This window comes from Tamandua tetradactyla, chromosome 5 (assembly GCF_023851605.1).
Source record: "Tamandua tetradactyla isolate mTamTet1 chromosome 5, mTamTet1.pri, whole genome shotgun sequence".
Lineage (NCBI taxonomy): Eukaryota > Metazoa > Chordata > Mammalia > Pilosa > Myrmecophagidae > Tamandua > Tamandua tetradactyla.
The window spans coordinates 102,788,402-102,803,932 of NC_135331.1; the positions used below are offsets into that span (position 1 = coordinate 102,788,402).

The following is a 15,531-nucleotide window of genomic DNA, read 5'->3' on the forward strand; positions in this document are numbered from 1 at the left end:
TACTACATAGGATTTTGGAACAGAAAAGGAAAATAGCTGAAAAACTGATGAAATTCAAATAAGGTAAATTCAAATTAATAGTATTATATTATTGTTCATTTTCTGGGTTTTTAAAAAAAAAATTTTTATTAATTAAAAAAAAAAATCACAGGAAAGAAACAAACATTCCCAATATGTGGTCATTCCATTCTACATATATAATCAGTAATTCACAGTATCATCACATAGCTGCAGATTCGTCATCATGATCATTTCTTAGAACATTTGCATCAATTCAGAAAAAGAAACAAAAAGACAACACATTTTCTGGTTTGATCATTGTACTATGGTTATGCAAATACTAACATTAGAGGAAGCTGGGTAAAGGGTATATAGGAATTCTCTATACTAACTGCAATTTTCCTGTTAATCTAAAATTAGCTCAAAAGAAAGTTTTTTAAAAAGTTCTGAAAAACTACTCTGATAGAAAGCATATCAGTGAGGTCAATGAATAGCATAAGAGGATTGACTATAAAGGAGCAGAAGGGAACTTTTTCAGATGATGGAAATTTTCTATATCATGATTGTGTTGGTATTTACACAACTATATTCAGTTGTCAATCTCATAGAAATATGTGCTTTTAAAATTGTTGAATTTCATTATATATATATGCTATACCTCAATAAAACAGACAAAAAAAAGGAATACACATGTAAAAATATCTTTTCAAATGTTGGAATGCAGAGGAGAGATACAAACTAAGATTATATATGTTCTTACCAGATTAATTAACTGAGTGTGTACCACATCTTCTATCAAAACTGCTGTTTCATGAAGAGGCCTCCTCGCATCACCTAAAGAAAACCTACAAAAAATTTAAACACACCGATATTAAAGATTGTTAAATTAAGAATGCAAAAAACAAAAGATATTTAATATGAGAATCAGCTTAACAAAAAAATAAAAATAAAATGTCTCTCTACTACATGAGCATAAATTCCAAAGAAAAGAACAGTGCTTTGTATGTTATTTCTTGATTCCTGTAGCATTATTGAAAGAGCATTTACTGTTTTCAAAATGCAAAATACTAACAACTACTCCATACTATTGGCAACCAGAAACTCATGCAGTCACATCTAAATTAGTAATACAAGAAGACAGTAGTAACCATAAGGTTATAAAAAGCATATGAAGTAATCAAAATTAAAATTGTTAAAGAAACAATTATGTAAATTCCATTTAAATTATAATCTTCAATCACATACTAGCAAACAATGAAGAGTGGATTGCAAAACTAATCTTTTTTTTTTTTTTTTATTTTTTTTACATGGGCAGGCACCGGGAATCGAACCTGGGTCCTCTGGCATGGCAGGCAAGTGTTCTTGCCGCTGTGCCACCATGGCCTGCCCATGCAAAACTAATCTTAAAAGTCCTATTCCTAACTTTCATTTCTACCAGTATAGTCAACCATATTTTATAGAGAATACCTTCCTGATAAAGAACATCTAAAAATGCAAACAAAAATATATTTAACACTTATTTTTAAAGTATGTCTTAACTAGTAACAAGAAGACAAAACAGGTATCGGGTAAGAGAAGAAAATACAGTTCTATAGAGTAAGAGTACAAGAGCCAAAATTTATTCTGACAGTATCTACTTATTCATAACAGCCCAGATCCTGAATTTCAACTAGCATAATATTCAAGGTATAAGAAAGAATTCTGAGACCCCAAGAAAGGGAAAGGGGTCATTGTGAAGAACCTAACAGAAAGTTAGGAAGCCTGACACCCAGTGATGGTGGTCACTTCATTGTGCAAAATAGGAAAATACCCAGGCAACAAAAGGAACTTTACATAAATTTCAGTCAAGCTTCTGAGTAGAAGGGAGAAAAAAAAAAAGAAAAAAATTATTCCCTGAGAGTTGTTAATCACAAATTCACATACAGGACTGTTATCAGTTTACTTCCTATGTATACAAGCTGAAAAAAATATCAATGCAAATACTGAAGTGATTCTATATTGACAGTCCCCACAGGTTCCTGGCACAAATGCAAATCATCCTTTAAAAACATATTTTAAACAAAGATGTGAAAGAATTCCCATGGATAACATATCAAGGAATTTAAAATAAAACTCACTATGTACATAAGAAAACAAGTCTCCATGAGTGACAATGAGCAGAATCAATAAGCTTTAGAATGAGACCCACAAAGCCTGCAGAAATTGAAATAATCATATAACAAAATACATATTAACTATGTGATTCATGCTTTTTCAAAAATGAAGTTAAAATATATATGGGGGAGTATACACAGGAACAAACAACTGTCAAAATTGGTTCATCATTCTTGAAAAAGCATCAAACAGATATAAATGAAAACTATGAGGAAGGATCTAAAAACAATGTATTTAAGAGAGAATAGATGCATCTAAAAATAGAATTATTATTCAGGACTACAGTTCTGAGGAAACTGCCCAAAATGCAGCATGGATAATAACAGAATATTATGATCAATGTTATGCTGCAGCTACACCTCACAAGGCACCCTGGTTGCAGAGGCCGAGGAACTGAGAAGCAGGAAGTTGGAGCCTGGTGCAGAGGTGAGGAGCCCTAGGGAGTGCACAGGAGCCAGGGACTAGGCAGTAAGCCAGGCTGCGTTCCTTGGGTGTGCTACTCTCACCAGTGCAGCCCTGTGACCGGCAACTCACTCCATACCCCATACACCCGGTCACTCATTCCCATTCCCTGCGCTCCAGGTGTCCCCACCCCACCAGCCCCCAGTGCATGTACCTATCCAACACCCCGACTCCAAGTGCAGCCCAACCCACCTCTCCTGCACCCCTCTCGAGCACTACCTCCTTCTCCCTGTTCCCTGCAGGCTGTTGCCAGCACATAAACACTGCAGGCACTAACCTCCATACCCAGGCTGCCCCTGGCCACAGCGTCACACAGCCTTACCCCGCCCCTCCTGAACTCTGTGCATCAGTTTACGGCACTCCTAGGCCCATGCATGTACATGGGCCCCCAATGACACCATTCAGCCCTTGGAACTGCACTTTACAGCAGTCCTAGAACCACACATGCACATGGCTCTCAGCCATGCTTCCCAGCTCTGAGAAAGTGCTGACATGCACAGCCAGGTCACATCTGTCCCCAGTCCATGAAGGCATAACGCCGACCTGCTGCCACAGCTCTATACATGTGCAAAAAGGGCCCCATGCCATAGAACAGTGCACACCAGGGTTACGCCCCCCAGACCAATACACCTGCACAGCTACATCCTCCCTGGCTTCCCACGTTCACAAGCATCAGCATAACATCCCCAACCTGTGCCTAGACCTGCCCTGAAACAGATCACTGGACAGGATGCTCCATGCTGTACCCTGCTCTCTGTTGTACAACCATCCTGCAAGCACAAGGCCTTAGGCTACTGAAAGAAATCAACACCCAAAGTAAATCAATCAAGATTTTTACATGCCACAAAGACAGCAAAAGATCGCTAAGCATATCAAAATGCAGACAGAAATAGCTCTGCCTAACGACCAAATTAAAACACCCGAGGAGACACCACCGTTGGAACAACTAATCAAAGATGATCATACAACTCTTCTTAATAAGTGTAGTAGCAAATGACATAAAGGAGATCCAGACGACAGTAGGAGAGCAAAAAGAGGAATTTGAAAGGATAAATAGAAAAATAGCAAATATCACAGATATTAAAGACTATGTTGACCAAATAAAGAACATACTAGAGGCAGACAACAGCAGATATGAAGAGACAGAAGAAATGGCAAAAAAGATGGAAAAAACTGAATCAGAGCTTAGGAAAATGACAGGCAAAACAAAGCATGCAAATATAAGAATCTATGGTGTCCCAGAAGGGGAAGAGAGGAGTAAAGGGCTAGGAAGATAGTTGAGAATATAATGGAGGAAAGTTTTCCAATTCTCATAAAGGACATAAATACACAAGTCAAAGAAGCCCAATGAACTCCAACTAGAATAAAACCAAATAGGACTTTTCCAAGACACATACTAATCAGTCTGACAAGTGCTGAAAAGCAGCAGAAAATCCTGAAAGTGGCAAGATAAAAACATTCACTACATACAAGGGAAACCAAGTAAGACTGAGTTCAGACTACTCAACTAGCACCCTGGAAGCAAGAAGGCAGTGATATGATATATTCAAGATCCTGAAAGAGAAAGACATCTAGTCAAGAATTCTGTACCCAGCCAAATTGTCCTTCAAAACTGAGGGAGAGATTAAAGTTTTCACAGACAAAGAAGTCCTGAAAGAATTTCTCAACAAGAGACTGGTCGTACAAGAAATACTAAAAGGAGTTCTGCTGGCTGAAAAAAACACAGGAGAGGGAAACACGGGGGAGGGCACAGAGAATTGAAGAGTACCACCAAGGGTAATTTAAAGAATACAAAGAGAAAGAGGGAAAAGAATATATAGATCTGACAAATAAAATAAAAAAGATAAGATGGTGGATTCAAGAAACGTTTTTTCAGTAATAATTTTGAATGTTAACGGACTAAACATACGAATTAAAAGATACAGACTGGCAGAATGGATTAAGAAGCATAATCCAGCTATATGCTGCTTATAAGAGACTCATCTTAGACACAAGGATACAAATAGATTGAAAGTGAAAGGATGGAAAAAGATTTTCCATGCAAATTGTAACCAAAAGAAAGCAGAAGTAGCTATACTAATATCGGACAAAATAGACTTTAAATGTAAGAACATCATAAGATACAAAGAAGGACACTACATACTAATTGAAGGGTCAATTCACAAAGAAGATATAATAATCATAAATGTTTATGCTCCCGATCAAGGAGCTCCAAAGTACACGAGACAGACACTGGCAAAACTGAAGGGAGCGAGAGATGTTTCAACAATAATTGTGGGAGACATCAATATACCACTCTCCTCTATAGACAGAACAACAAGACAGAAGATCAACAAGGAAATAGAGAAGTTAAATAACTTGAAAAATGAATTAGACCTAACAGACATATATAGGTCATTGCACTCCAAAGCACAAGGATATACATTCTTCTCTAGTGCTCATGGAACATTCTCCAAGATGGATCATATTCTGGGCACAAAACAGGTCTTTATAAATTTAAAAACATTGAAATTATTCAAAGCACTTTCTCTGATCAAAATGGGATGAAGGTGGATCTCAATAACCACCAAAGAATGAGAAAATTTACAAATATATGGAGATTAAATAACACAGTCTTAAATGATCAGTGGGTCAAAGAAGAAATAGCTAGAGAAATCAGTAGCTATCTGGAGATGAATGAAAATGAGAATACAACTTATCAGAACTGATGAGATGCAGCAAAGGTTGTGCTGAGAGGGAAATTTATTGCCCTAAATGCTTATATTAAAAAAACAAGTAAGAGCAAAAATCATAGACTTAACAGAATACCTGGAGGAACCTGAGAAAGAACAGCAAACTAACCCCAAAGCAAATAGAAATAGAAATAATAATAATAATTAAAGCAGAGATAAGTGAATAGGAGAACAAAAGAACAATAGAATCAATAAAAACAAAAGCTGGTTCTTTGAGAAAATCAATAAAATTAATTGATGGGCCACTAGCAAGACTGACAAAGAAAAAAAAGAGAGAGGATCCAAATAAACAAAATCAGAAATGAGAAGGAGTGTGTTACCACAGACTCTGAAGAAATAAAAGAAATCATAAGCGGATGCTATGAACAACTATACACCAACAAACTAGATAACTTAGATGGAATGGAAAAATTCCTGGAGACATACAAACAAGCTACACTGCCTCAGGAAGAAATAGAAGATCTTAACAAACCAATCACAAGTAAAAAGATTCAATCAGTCATTGAAAATCTTCCTACAAAGAAAAGTCCAGGGTCAGATGGCTTCACAGGGGAATTATATCAAACATTCCATATTTATGAATGAAGGTTGTACTACTACAACAAGGAACAAAGTCGTGAGGCATGCAACAATTTGAATGAACATGTGGGACATTTGATGAGACAAAATAAGCCAGAAACAAAAGAACAAGAATTGTATGGTCACCTTTAGAAAATGCTTATACGAAAACAGGGGCCTAGATTGTAAGCTTTTAGAGCAAACACATTAAGTCCGGAGTGGTGATGATTATTTCTGGATTCTAAGAGGCTATTTTATCTATATAAAACCTGATATTTAGAGATAAGAGTGACGCTGAACAGTTTGGGATTAAAGTAATTCAGAACATACGGGTAAGAAAGACAGTGTCTATATTTTAGAACCACATATACTCTTTGCACCTTAGAAGAAAAGTTTATTTGGTCTGGAACTGAAATTTTCGGTAATGTATAATCTAATTCAACCTATCTGATAGCTGAATTGAACAATTGAAACACAGGGAGCACAGAATAAGAAAGAGGTCCTTTAATCCGGTATAGATGATTGCAATGCCTGGATACATCCCAGAGTATATTAAGCAGATAATTAAAAAGTATTGGCATAGTCCCCTGAGGGATAGGAGAAAGAATATGGAATTATTAAACCTCACTATCAGGGAATCCTTTGACATTGTGTCAAACTTTAGGGACACCACAAATCAATAGGCCATGCCCTCAATCATGAGGATTACTCTTGTGAAGTTTATGTTGGTAGCGTAGAAGCTTAGACTACCTATAAGCACGCCTAAGAGTTACTTCTGGAGGACTTTTTGTTACTCAGATACGGCCTCAGTCTCTCTAAGCCCAACTATGCAAATAAAATCATTGCCTTCCCCCCTAAATGGGCATGACGTCAAGGGGTGAAAGTCTCCCTGGTGACAAGGGAGATGACTCCCAGGGATGAATACAGACCTGGCACTGTGGGATCAACAATTACATCCTGATGAAAAGGGGGAAAGAAATATAATTAATAAAGTATCAGTGGCAGAGAGAGTTTAAATAGAGTCAAGAGGCTACTCTGGAGGTTGCTCTCACACAAGCTTCAGTTAGACCTTGCTATCTATCATAACCTGCCAACCACCAACCAGGACTATTTCAGCCAATCCTAAAGAACACCTAGGGCAATATATAGGATTCCACACGGGTTCCATGCACTAGAGTAACATTCCAGAAACCTACAACATCCAGATGGGTCCCTGGTCTAGATAAGTCCTAAAACCTAACCCTGCCTCTCCAGAACATCAGATAGTTCAATTCCCCTACTCTACATTAGTGACAGATCCTTCCAATACGAAAAAATTAGAATTGCCATAGCCCAAACACCCCTAAAGAGAGCGATGGAAAGATCAAAGGTGATGGTGGAGTTATACAGAGAAGATAGGATTTAACAAACGAATATGAATGCTGAATCATCAAATTGATATCTCTTTCAGCCTCCAGTATTATAGAGCAGCTAGAAGTAAAAACCTACAATTGTGAAAGTGCAACCCATTTCACACTTTGAAATATGTTCTACAATTAATTGTGGTGCTGTGCTTTTAAATTTATTTGCTTTATAGCACATATGTTATTTTTTACAAAAAAGAAAGAAAAAAAGTTGCTTGTGGTGATAAAAAAATATTTAAGCCTTCTAGCCTCTTATATTCTGGAGCAGTCAGAAGGAAAAATTCGAGAGGATCGTATGGTAGCCCAAACCTGGGATCTGTCCTGTAACCAACTACTTGTTGAAAAGCGCTTTGAAAACTATTGCTTTTTTATTTCTTAGCTGTGTGTATATGTTATAATATATAATAAAAAAGTTAAAAAAAAATAATGAAAAGGAAGGTACTAGATATCTGCTTATCTTACTCTATGTTAATGCCTATTTGACATATTTTATCAGTAATCTATGCCAAGATGTTTTCCAAATATGGCAATATACTTTTAATCTCTAAATAAATTCTAATGCATCATTTCTCTTGACCAATGTCATCTGCTACCCTCCAAACCCAGTCACTTTCTTCCTATCCACTTCTACTAAACTGCAAAAGGCAATGAACTCAAAATTCTTTTAACTGCATAACACAAAATTAAAAAAATTTTTAAGCACATAGACTATGTGTACACTTATTTCTTCATAAGTGAATATACTAGTACAAATGCGTAGTATAACGCATAAAAATACATATTATTTTATTCATTTACACGTGAAATCGTTTTTGCTCTCACTAAAATATGAATAGTATTGTAATTAGGGTGGTCAACCATTCCAGTTTGATTGTGACTGAGGGAGTCTCAAATAATTCTCTTCCAAATAAATTAGCCTAATTAGTATTTAAAAGTCATGGCATGAGTTTTGCAAAAAAAATGGACGACAGACAGCATCCCCCTTTTTTTTAAGTTTCCCTTTTTAAGGGAATGACAATAATAAATAAATCTCGTATATCTGTGTTCAAACAATTACCCTTATTATTTCAGTTCTAGCATAAGGAGACAGAGAAATAGGATTTGGGAAATTTATAGTTGATAGTTTTACACGTTCTGAGGTTGAGTGTGAAGCTCATGATTTTCACTGGCTGAGGAAAAGTAAGCTTGGTCAGCTCCCTTCAGGGGAAGAAACAGTATTGAGCTTAATGAGTTGCTGGGGATGTGCAGAAAAACATCCACATGACAATTATTTAGAAAAGAAGATTATGATAACACAGTCTAAGGTCCCAGGGTGTCCTGGCCATCAGCTAAAAAAGAAGAGGAAGTCAGTAGTTATGACAAGAAATTAGATTGGAAGTTAGTTGATGTGGTAATAGTTTCTGCACTGCACTTAAGTAAGCACTGCATGTAATCTTGAGTAACTTCTCTGTGTACTTCAGTTCATCAACCATAATAGGAGGGGATTGAATCAGATGATTTTAAAGATGCTACGGTGGTTAGGAACTGTATGTATGCTATAAAATCATGTTCTTAATGCTAATCGATTCCTGTGGGTATGAACCTCTTGTAAGTAGAACCTCATGATGAGGCTACTTTTAAGGTGTGACCCACTTCATTAAGGATGGGTCTTAATCCCATTACTGGACTCTTTAGTAAACAGAATGAATACAGAAAGAGAAAAAGAAAGAGAAAGTCAGAGATGTAAGAAGGTGAAAGCCATAAAACCCAAAAGGATAACATAGTATTTTCATTGGGGATATTATTATAGGATTTTACATTATTTTTTATATTATTCTTTCTCAGTTTATTTAACAGGGTACACTGTTGATTTTTTAAATACCTATTTTAATTATTTTAAGCCCTGATTTAAGAATAGAAGGAAACTATCCGAAGGGGGTCGGGTATGTTTGGTAATAATCTGTAAGAGAGACCTCGCTGGACCAGTCACCAAATATAAAGGTCCCATAAGCAATCTTCTCATAAGGCATCCAGGAACTAAATAAAAAAGTGAAGACAAAGAGATGTTTCTTTATTGCATGTGTGTGTCTTCTTGGATGCTGAGTTGCTTTCAGTACTTACCACTGGCTACAAACTCTTAATGTGGTTAAATTATTCTGTATATTGTGGTTAAGTAATTACTGTGGTCTTGGAAGCAAGGCACCTTTTTTTTTTTTAAGCTCAGGTTTTGGTATGTTTTCTGACCTCAGGTAATTGACATTACTTTGGACTGGACACTGTACTACTTGGTGAAAGAAAGCCCTGGTGACTTTCTATCCCCAAAAGAAACTGTACTTTTTCCCTTCAACAGTTATTTGATTATACTTTTATAGGCTAGGCATTATCATAATACCCAGGAATTTCTCTTAACTGGAGTTACCACAAACAATGGGCTAGAGGCCTAACATAAACTCTAGGTAAGCTAACCTGGCACTAGACAGTACTACAAACACAGATATCACAGTGTTTATGTCATTCTTACACAATATTTGTTGACCCTGATTTATATACTGTCCCCAAAGGGGGGGAAACACTGCAATGATGTAGCCACAATCAGTTGTTAAAGGAAATCAGATAGTAATAAACACATGCAAATTATCCTTACTCTTCAATTTTTAATATTCCTACTCTCTATAATTCCACCACTGTATCCATTTGCTTTGTTGAAAGAAATTAATTCAATTAACAATGACTCTAAGAAAGATAGGTAAATTATCAAATAAATATCAAAGATAAAAGTGTTTCTAATGGTGTTAACTTTTTTCATTATTGATTTCTCAGCATCCATCTCCTCACTCCCCCTGCAATAATATTTAGTCATATATGTTTAAAATTAACTTTGAGAATAGTTTTAGAATTTCTACATAAAATAAGAATATCTGAAGATACAAGTAAAACAAGAATATAAAATTATTATGTATGATTTAAAATAACACATGAATACATATTTCTGTAAAATAAAACAAAAGGTAAGTCAGGGTAATTAAAAAAGTAAACATTTAAATTATCTATAATTATTATCACACAATTAATAATTATTTACTCAGTGCCTACTTTGTTTGAAGTACTGTTCTAGGTACTTGAGATTTATCAGTGGGCAAAACAAACAAAAAAATAAGAAAAGCTCACATTATAATGAGGAAGGGATGCAATAAACAATATATATGCTAAATTACTAAAAAAAAGAATGGTACATTAATGAGATGACATAGGGGTAAAAAAAGTACAGCACAATCAGGAAACGGGAAATGTGGGGCAAAGGCAAGGGGATAAGTGTTAAATATTAGAAAATGTACTTATTAGATTTTGCTTGTGCAAAGAAATGGGTAAAGGGGAGAGTTTCGGGAAGATGGTAGAATATGATAGGTCAAGTTCAAACCTGCTCCAAGGAACAGCTAGAGAAGTGACAGAAAAATGACCAAGAGAATGATTCCAGAATCTAAATGACTGGGGAGGATCCTCTACACCAAATAGGGAGGACATGGTTGAAAAAGCAGAATAGAGACACAGAATGGGAGACAGTCCAGCTAGTGCAAACAACCTAATGTACCCCTTTCCAAATGAAGGCCCAGAGTCCTCAGGAGTGCAGACACAGGGAGAAAGGGACAAGGAAGTTAAGTCAAGCCACGTTCTTGAAAGCTACTCTCACATGTGCCACCCCCACTCCACAATTCCCCCCGCACCCCGTGCATCTGAACTCCATAACCACCTGCCCACTGTGCTCCAAGCACCCCCACCATGACACCCCTCCCTGCACATCCTCGCCCTTCATCCCCAAAATGTGCATGCTCACAAGCCTGTCCCAGCCTGACATACCTCTCCAGTGCAGGTGCATAGTTTCACCCTGACCCTCCAGAGACCCGTGAACTCCTCTCCCCCTTACTGTCCCTTGCAGGTAGTCACCTGCACATCCGGGCTGCAGGTGCTCACCTTCATACTCAGGCTACACCTGAACTCAGCCATATTAGTCAGTGTTCTCTAGAGAAACAGAATCAACAGGAACTATTCATACATATGAAATTTATAAAACTGTCTCATGTAACTACAGGGCAGGGTGGGAAGCTGATGATAGCAATGGAGGGTCTAGACGAACTCCACAGGTGAGGCTTGCCAACCAAAACAGGAAGAGAGCCTGCCTCTTCTGAATCCTCCTTAAAAGGCTTCCAGTGATTAGATTAAGTATCACTCATTGCAGAAGACACTCCCCTTGGCTAATTACAAATGGAATCAGCTGTAGATGCAGCTGACATGATCATGATTTAATTCTATGAGATGTCCTCATAGCAATAGACAGGCCAGCACAAACAGGTAGCACCACGTGTCCAAGCTGAAACATGAACTTGAACATGACAGTCCACTCCTTGTCAACTTGGCAGCTATACACATCACCTTAAACCATACCTAATTTCTAAATAAAAAACAATAAAACATAAATTTTTCTTTCACCTAACAATATTCAACTATCCTGTATATAACCAGAAACACATTAAATCTCTCAGGAATAGGGAGTAAGTCCTTGGGTAATATTGATTCTTAAGGTTGATATCTTACAACTTAAATAGTATAACATGAACAAAACAGGCATTACAGTCCTCATTTCTGTAACTGATCACGTGGTCATAGTTCATATTTATCACTACCTTCTTTCACTACCCATTCCATGTTCCCTTTACCTTCAGCAAGCACTTCAGCTGGTTGTGGTTCTTTGCCTGGTGGGGTGACCCAAACCTTCATTCCTGAAGTTTTAGAGGCACTGGTAGTCCTACCAGGATTGGGTTGCTACAGTTTTTCATCGATTTTAACCACAGAGCGTGGTAGTACTAAAAGATGCCCTAGGGGATCTCCTATATTCCAGGAAAACTCTAATTGGAGTAGTTGCAGTCCTATTTCCCCCTGATAGTCAGGGCCCATCACCCAGCCAGTAAAATAATCCCTTTCTTGGCTTGTTGATCCAGGGGCATGAGTAGCCCAAAGTGACCAGGTGGTGGTCTTAGATTCCAGTTTAATGGAATCATTGTTCTTTCTCCTGGTAGAAGCACTCTCCTTTCTGGAAGTAAACCATAGACCAGCAGAGCTCAAGGTCGCAGGAACATGAAGCAAAAAGTTCTGGACACTGGGAGGATTTCCACTCACCACTGTCCTTCAAGGACACCCAGAAAGGGGTTGTAGTGCTACAGTTGTCCACTTTCAAGTGGTACCTGCATATCATGTTAAACCACCTGTAAACCAGGCCCAAGATTTCTCTTCCTCAGTCAATTCACTGTAAGGAACTCCCCAAGAGGTCATAGCTCTGGTCTAGGAAAGAGAAGGCCATGTGGCAGGAGTGGAGACCACGGGCATTTGGGCCACTTCCTCATGTAAGTTACTTGTGCCTTCAGGACCTGCTCTGGCCCTATCTCATATATACCATTTCCATTTTATGATGGGAGTGCTGTTGCACAAGCCCAACTTTATGGCTTGGTGGGTCAGACAACACCCAGCTCATGATAGGCAACACAGGTCTCATGGTAACTTGGTGGACCAAGGTTAAGCGCTTCGTGTCTGCTAAGGCCCAGTAGCAGGCCAAAAGCTGTTTCTCAGAAGAATAGTTATCTGCCACAGATGGTAAAGCTTTGCTCCAAAATCCTAACGTCTGCATTGTGATTCTCCTATAGGAGTCTGCCAAAGGCTCCAAACAGCATCTCTGTTTGCCACTGACACTCTTAGTACCATTGGATCTGCTGGATCATATGGTCCAAGTGACACAGCAGCTTGTAAAGCAGCCTGGAACTTTTGCAGAGCCTCCTCATTTGTTCAGGTCCCTACTCAAAGTTGGCAGCTTCTCTGGTCACTCAATAAATGGGTTGGAGTAGCACACCCAAATGAGGAATACATTGTCACAAAAATCCAAAGAGATCAGATAGGTGTTGTGCCTCCTTTTTGGTCACAGGAGGGGCCAGATGCAGCAATATGCCCCACACCACCTAGAAATTTCACTGAGGTTGAAGGCCCCTGCATTTTTGTTGGATTTATCTCCCATCCTCTGACACACAAATGCCTTACCAGTAAGTCTGGAGTAGTTGCTACTTTTTGCTCAGTAGGTCCAATCAACATGATATCATCAATATAACGGACCAGTGTTATGTCCTGTGGGAGGGGGAAATGATCAAGGTCTCTGCAGACAAGATTATGACATAGGGCTAGAGAGTTGATATACCCCTGACGTAGGACAGTGAAAGTATATTGCTGACCTTGCCAGCTGAAAGCAAACTGTTCCTGGTGGTCCCTACTAATAGCTATTGAGAAAAAAGCATTTGCCAGATCAATAGCTGCATACCAGGTACCAAGGGGATGTATTGATTTGCTCAAGCAATGATACCACATCTGGAACAGCAGCTGCAATTGGAGTTACTAACTGGTTGAGCTTTTGATAATCCACTATCATCCTCCAAGACCTATCTGTTTTCTGCACAGGCCAAACAGGAAAGTTGAATGGGGATGTGGTGGGAATCACCACCCCTGCATCCTTCAAGTCCTCAAGAGTAGCAGTAATCTCTACAATCCCACCAGGAATCCAGTATTGCTTCTGATTTACTATTTTGCTAGGGAGGGGCAGTTCTAGGGGCTTCCACTTGGCCTTTCCCACCATAATAGCCCCCACTGCATGAGTTAGAGAGCCAAAGTGGAGATTCTGCCAGTTGCTCAGTAAGTCTATTCCAATTACACATTCTGGAACTGGGGAAATAACTACAGAATGGACCTGGGAGCCCACTGGACCCACTGTTGGATGGACCTGAGCTAAAAATTCATCAGTCACCTGGCCTCCATAAGGCCCTACACTGACTAGTGGACCAGAGTGATGCTTTGGGTCCCCTGGAACTAATGTCACTTCTGAACCAGTGTCAAATAATCCCTGAAATATCTGATCATTTCCTTTTCCCTAATGCACACTTATCCTGGTAAAAGGCTGTCAGTCTCCTTGGAGAAGGCTTGGAGGAAGATTAACAGTATAAATATGTGGCAGTGTAACAGGGTTCTCCCCCAAAGGGACCTGGCCTCCCCTTCATTCAAGGGGCTCTGGGTCTGTAAACTGTCTCAAGTCTGGAAATTGATTAAGGGATGGTGATTCTGTGTTTTTGTAATTCAGGTTAGACTCTCACTGGACCTAGAACTCTTTTGTTTATACAGCTCAAAGAAGAATTAGTACACTGCCTGTCTATTGTATTTCTAAGTACCCCATGATTTACTAGTCAGCGCCACAAATCTCTGCAAGTCAGATTATTCTGACTCCTGCTTTGCATTTGCTGTCTATTGTAATAGCCATGTCCATCCTATCTTTGGCGATTGAGTGCTGTACCTGGCTTCTGCCAACTAGGGATCCGGTCATCCTCATTGTGTTTAAGGATTCCAGCTCAGTGACAGCAGTTCCCACAGTAATATCTGAACTACAGAGAAGTGCAACTACATAGCTCTTCAGGGATGATGGCGCTTGTCTCACAAATTCATTTCTCACTGTTCTGGTAAAAAGTACATCCTCTGGACATTCCTGGGATGTAAAAGCCAGCTTTGCATGATAAATCCACTCTAACATTCCAATCTCTCTAAGCCTCTGGATGCCCTCATTTACATTATACCAGGGCAATTCTGGCATTTCAACCTCAGGCAATGTCGGCCACCTTTTGATTCATGTTTCAACCAACTATCCAAACAAGTCGTTAGTGCCTTTTCTAACCTGTAACAATGAATACAGAATCTTAGTGGCACATATCAATAAATTCAGCCTGATCCAGCCTTATATTCCTCCCACCATTATCCCACACCCTTAAAATCCATTGCCATACATATTCCCCTGATTTCTGTCTACATAAATTGGAAAACTCACACAGTTCTTTTGGAGTATAACGTACCTCCTCATGTGTGATACTTTGTACGTCACCTTTAGGGGCCTATTGGGACTTTAGTCTAGTTATAGGTCTGGAACAAATGAGGGGTGGTGGAGGTGGGTCACGAAAAGAATTATAAGTATCTTCTGCAAATGAAACCATTACCCTCCCTCCTACATGGGACATGACATCCAGGGATGAAAGTCTCCCTGGTAGTGTGTGAGATGACTCCCAGGGATGGGCATGACCCTGACACTGTGGGATCAACAATGCCATCCTGACCAAAGGGGGGAAGAGAAGTAGAACAAATGAGGTGTCAATGCCTGAGAGAGTTCTGGTATA

General features: G+C 38.7%; 1 protein-coding gene across 6 annotated transcripts in view; it reads right to left on the reverse strand.

Moving 5' to 3' along the window:
• The window catches only part of SUPT3H (SPT3 homolog, SAGA and STAGA complex component), a 654,143-nt gene that overhangs the window by 330,115 nt on the left and 308,497 nt on the right, over positions 1-15,531 (reverse strand). For all 6 annotated transcript variants that reach the window (XM_077161959.1, XM_077161961.1, XM_077161962.1 and 3 more), the window contains one exon: positions 761-845. In XM_077161959.1, the coding sequence (XP_077018074.1) occupies positions 761-845 (85 nt within the window). The remainder of the gene's footprint in view (positions 1-760; positions 846-15,531) is intronic.